This window comes from Pinus tabuliformis, chromosome 2_2, assembly GCF_031772625.1.
Source record: "Pinus tabuliformis cultivar Carrire ecotype Pingquan chromosome 2_2, CPIR1, whole genome shotgun sequence".
NCBI classification, from domain to species: Eukaryota; Viridiplantae; Streptophyta; class Pinopsida; order Pinales; family Pinaceae; genus Pinus; species Pinus tabuliformis.
The window spans coordinates 216,337,206-216,343,205 of record NC_142300.1 but is presented as its reverse complement, the minus strand read 5'-3'; the positions used below and the strand labels follow the sequence as shown (position 1 = coordinate 216,343,205).

The 6,000-nt window shown below is 37.1% G+C and overlaps 1 protein-coding gene across 1 annotated transcript in view; it reads right to left on the bottom strand.

Annotated features, from left to right (window-relative positions):
* Positions 1-3,693: 3,693 nt before the first annotated feature.
* ATERDJ2A (DnaJ / Sec63 Brl domains-containing protein) overlaps positions 3,694-6,000 on the bottom strand; it is a 128,950-nt gene continuing 126,643 nt past the window's right edge. The window contains exons 9-10 of the mRNA XM_089404473.1: positions 4,954-5,082; positions 3,694-4,807 (exon numbers count right to left, since the gene is read on the bottom strand). Coding sequence (XP_089260599.1) covers positions 3,968-4,807; positions 4,954-5,082 — 969 coding nt within the window. The 3' untranslated portion in view covers positions 3,694-3,967. The remainder of the gene's footprint in view (positions 4,808-4,953; positions 5,083-6,000) is intronic.

The window sequence follows — 6,000 nt, the reverse complement described above, 5'->3', positions numbered from 1 at the left end:
TAGGCTCTAACTGAAATGGTAAATGATCAATCATTTGAATATCTCCACCGACCTTACAGGAATCCAGCTGGCACAGTTGTTTCAGTGTGAGACATTATCGCTCAAGGGACCAAATTATTTTCTCTTCACTATTCAGCAATGCTTTCTCTGTTTTTCTTGAACACCTCCGATTTTTCCTGGTTCCATTCATGGACATCTTGTTTTTATTTTGTTTGCAAAATGCACAGATTGGTATGCAACAGTTTATTTAAGGCTCAAATGTGCTCCAGGGAGCATGTAAATACTTGTTTTTATGGGGTCTACAAGTTATGGATTTTTGCCTGCACATATATCCAGCACTCTGTTGGGATGTAAGGTTTTATACTTGTCTTTCCTGCTTCAGCCAACAGCCTTTTTGGCAATACAGATCAGATCTATTTTCAGCTATTGTGGATGTTTTAAAGCACTGTCTAATTGAACAGTTTGTTACTAAATGCATGCTCAAAATGAAAGGCCGCATAATTGGAAAATTTTATGAATACACTCCTGTAGTGTATATGCAGAATGTAACTTCATCATTTAAATATGAATGAATTTACGAGTCTTTTTCTTCGGAAAAATAATGATGTTTCGATATAGGAAAATAGTAATTACACTAACACCCTCTTTTGAAATGGCATCTAGAAAATTATTCTTGCAATAAGCAAAGATGGGACAGGTGGGAAGCCTGGGCTCAAATTGCAGTTTAAAAAGCCATAGGCACAATCACAAGAGCAATTGGTAACCTTTTATTATACCTTAAATGGGCACATTATGACCGAAACAAGTGCAGAATCCCACAACTATTATGAGCTTTACATTTCTATATAAGCTGGCATAGGAATAAATCAGCAAATTACAACTTTAATATGGCCATGAAAAATATTATCTCGTAAAACAGTATTACTTTGTCATTATGAGATTCACTTACGCTTTCTACATCAGGTGACGTAGAAAAGCAGCAACTTACAAACTTAAATTTGATTGTGAGGAGTAGGTGCCGCACGAAACAGTAACTTTTCTGGAACATTCGAAACATGAAGTCTACAAGGAAACTAATTTTCAGAGAAAGAAACTGCAAAAAGTGATGCTGGTTAAAATAATCAAGCGACTAGAGAAAATGAGCTTATTCTGCAGGAAACAGCTCGCTCTTCTGCGAGAACTTTAGTGTAAGCTCAGAATTCCCCTTTGTGGTTTTTAAAAATATCCAGAAAAGGGAAAAGGATAAAATGCATACCAATATCGTTATCCTTCTGACTGATATCAGTAGCTCTTGAACCCAAATTCAAAGTATCGAGATCTAAGTTATATTACCAAATCGTAATGTAAGATGCAAACATTTCACAGACTCTAACAATAATTAACTTGCTCACACAAGTTCAAGAATTGAAATTGAGAAAACAGCAAATTGAGTATTGGACAGCAATCTCAGAAGCTGGAAGAGAAAACACCTATAAGGATTCCAAGTCCTCTACAATCCCTCTCACAAGTTCAGAAAGGTTTCTTGAATCGATCATAAGCTTACAGCTCATAAACGAGACTTAAACATGAGTAATGGTGTCTCATAAAGGTCTCCTTTTATGCAAGTTGTCCAGTGGTGTGCATGATATCTGGGTTTACAAGGATAATTGATATTCGCAAGTGCGTGACTACGTTAAGGCTAGTTCAATAGTGGAGAACAAGTGTGACAACACTTGAGGTGAGTAATTGCATCCCTAAATGTCTCCTTTATGCAAGCTGTCCTGTGGAACGCATAACATCTGGGTTTCAAGGATAATTAAAATTCTCAAGTAAAGATGCATTCTAAAAAAAATTAAAAATTCTAGGTGACCAAATTAAAGACAGCTCAATGATGGAGAACAAGGGTGAAGATGCATTGGGTGAAATCATATCGGGAAGGAATTCGTGGATACATTGAACAACCCTTGTGATTCCTAAACAGTTTTATCTTTATTTTGTGGAGAACATTTTCAGTAGGTTGTCTTCTGCTCTTGTTTTGAATGTGCCGGCAGAGAATAATCTGCATTGAGACTCAACCTATCATATTATCCTGCATTACAACCTGCCAATAAATCATACAAGACTAAGATTTTATATTTAGCTTGCTACTGTGCGGGCTTCATCTCAAAATTGGCACACAATGAATCTGATACCATCCAGTCTTTGGTGTAAATATACTTCATGAACCTTGCTGTACATAACATTTTTCTTAATGACGCAGTTTCCCGGAAAATTAGCATACCTGCATGGCTAGAAAAAGGAGATTCAAACATCATGCACACATCGCAATGCTAGCACTGAGCCAAGGTCGACTTGAACAATCATTATAAAATACCCCATACAGCCGACGATTCCTCAAGTTAAAGAAATTGTGTCTAAAACTACCAAATGCATGCTTCAGAGTACATGTAGATTGATAATGTGGTCCATCATATCCTGTTCAAAAGGCATGCGGATGACACGCAATTTTGATGGAAAAAGTATAGAAACATGATATTTTTCAAGAGGATATGGAGTGAAAATCAAAAGGTTGCAAACAGAAAACATACTAATTCAAGCATGGCATGCAATTTTGATGGAAAAAGTATAGAAACATGATATTTTTCAAGAGCATATGGAGTGAAAATCAAAAGGTTGCAAACAGAAAATGTACTAATTCAAGCAGAGTGCAAGGAATGAAAGCCCCACAAAGGGTGTCAAATCGGGTGCCTTGGGAAGTGGATCAGGTGGGAAAAGGAAACAGGGGAGAAAGCACAAGCTGCTCCCCGTGAAAACCCAACTGCAATGCACCAGTTGTATATTCAACAATGATGGTGCCAAAAGACTACATGCAAGTCAAATTGACACTAGGATGCAAGAGATTTTTCGAGCAAACGATAAACAATCATGGTGTGCAATACCTTTATGCAAGTCAAGTTGACACTAAAAGTCAGAGTAACTGGCAAAAGATATTTTGCCCCAACAATGCACAATACCTCTATGCAAGTCAATTGACACTATACACCAGACAGAAGCACGAGCTGTTTCACCCAAAGAATTCTAGAAAAGAATCTTTCCTGAGACGGGATGCTCAGGCACCACCAGTTTTGAAGCAAACTATTGAGCATAAAGAGCATCAGCCCAATCCCAATTGGCACTGTTCTTTCAAGAGGTGGACCATTTCTAACCTGCAACATGTTAACAATAACATAAACAGAATTGACCTTAACAAAAAATGTTATAACACACTTCGAGAAGATTTTATGGGTTTCTGATACATCATTTGAGGTGAAACATATGCATTAAATGGTAGACATTGGGTGTGTCACCAATAATCCTCATCTTATTGCAAATTGCCCTCCGAAACAATTGTCTGCCTTCTTTAACCTTCTGTCTTTAAAGATTAGCAATGCATCAACTCCAATAGAAGCCACCTGAGAGAAGAAAATCAAGTTGATGTTTTTCATCTCTATCACCTGTGGCTTTAGATGAAGCATTGACATATATCTATTAGATGCATTAGATGTATTAGATGAAGCAGTGGCTTTAGATGTATTAGGCAGGTTGTAAGGATCAGAAATCTTGCTAACACGCTATACTTCAAAGAAAGAAGTTCTCGTCTTAGTTTTTTTCTTCCTTTTTTTGTGAGGTCGTATTATAAAGTACCTGGAAAACAAAGAAATAAGTTAAACACAGTTGGGTCAGAATGTTTCTAAGAATTAAAAGCTGGAAACAGTCAACTTTGAAAATTGGTTTGCTAAATGTTGGCATTGATTACAGCTTTGTCTGACTGCTCCATATTACATAAATCTCAGGGAAAAAACTACATAAAACATCAAGGATGCTATCCCAATTCCCCTACATAACCACTATATCTATCTTTTAAATCTACTACTTGTAGGCCTGAAATCTTATTTAAAAAGGATCCTGCTCCTCAGTATTATTCTGGCTTGGTTTAAAAGGAATCTCTTTATGCTTCATCTGTATCTGAGCCACTATCAGTTCCTGAACTTCTATTTCCAACATGTGATTTCCCATTTGCATGCTTGTCAGTCCTAGATTTCTCCTCAGGTTCACCTTCCTCATCATCACTATATTCACTTTCATAATCATCATAAGTGCCTTCATCTTCTTCATTTTCTTCCTCTTCAATTCCATCTTCTTGAATAGGTCCCTCTTCAGCAATCATGGCCCTTGTGCCAGCTCTGCTACGCTTTGCTACCTTGAACTTTACAATCACCTTCTTGTCACAGCCTATCCAAGTATCAGATAAGCAATAAGCTGTGAGATTGTACGTGCTTTCAGCTGGTGCTTGGAATTTAACCATGACCAACCTTGAGCCGCTCTTCACTTTCTCAACAGCATCCTTAACTGCTACATTTATCTCCTTAACACTTGCACCAGAACCTTCCAAAGATTCTTGAATAGCTTTGGAAGCAGCAGTAACTGCAGTAGCCTCATCCATAAAACTGACCTTTTGTGAAACCCACACATTATTAGAGACAGGATCAGCAAGCAATAACCAATAATTTTCTTCTTTATGGAATGGGAAGTAAGGTGCATGAGGCAGAGCAGCAGTAAGACCATTTCCACGTTTCAATGAAATCCAAGCTCGCAATGTAACAATGTCACCTTCTTGAATGCCTTCTTCACCTTCAGTCTCACATGTAACATCAATTGTTATGGAAGGCATCATGTCAAGAACTACCTCCACATCCCTGGCCTCTGTATCAGAAAAACCTGATTGAATTAGCAAATCCATACGGTCATTGGGAGTCATTTCCCTCAGGTCCTGAAAAGTGCGCACCTTCTGCATATAAAGTGAACTGAAATGTCATGATAATATACTGACAAGAATATGAACGTATGATCTATAAGTTGATTTATGCTCAAAACCTTAAATAAAAAACAGGCTTGTCAAGTAACTATTTCTTATCAAGTAACTATTTTACTCACTTTGCGACCAAGTTTCTTTACAACAGCCTCACTAAAGTGAGGTAGCTGCAAAAATGGAGCGATCCCCTCAGTGAGGACCCCGGCATTAGCATTTCGTTCTGCAACTTTCCTGGCACTGAGTGGTACAGCCTGTATGAAGTAATCACAAGCCAGAGAGAAATACAATCAATGTATTTATCATCCCAATTATTTTTGCACAGCATAATGTGAATACCGAGCATACTTGAGATACAGAACACAATGACACCAGGAGGTGGAAATTGCAGCAACCATTTGCCCAATTCCCACCAATATTTAGAAAAGAAAACTGTTCATTATTTCGAAGAAGTAAAATTTTTGCATTATTCAAATAATCCCCAAAGCAGGACACTGAGGAATAAAAGTACAGCACCGTGATCAGAAGATCGCATCCTTCATTCATTTATCTGGGTTAGAAATAGCATATAGATCAATCTTAATCCCATATATATTAGGCACCAAGAGGGGTGAATAGACTTAAGGAAGTATTTTTGCATCTTGCCCCTATTTTATCCCCAATTGATCTAAAGGTTAAATGGATCTGTGATAGTTTATTTAGTAGAAGTCTAAACATTGTACAATTTGGACTTTCTCCAGCAATCATCACTAGAATCTGGTTATATATTTTTGGTCAAACTGCGAATTTCGATGTTGAAATAGCATTTTTAAATGCAAAAATCGATTCAGCACCCTCAAAATCCCCTATTGCACCCAGACTGCACAATCTCAACAACTGATATCTGAAATTCCAACAATTCTTCTTAATTTTTGGCTGAATTTTGGGCAAAATGATTAGAAAAAATGTGGCCAGAAAAGGTCCAAATCATAGCATGTTTAGACCAAGCTGGTTTATTTATAATGTTGTTTAAATATGCTAAGATTAATAAATAAGATGTCTACTTTTTTGGACATTATGATAATTTAAAAAAATAACGTCTCTTTTTCTCATTTTACTTTATTATTGCTACAAATGTGCACACACACATACATGTAGACATCATCCCCCACCCAGACTGTAGAACACCTTGT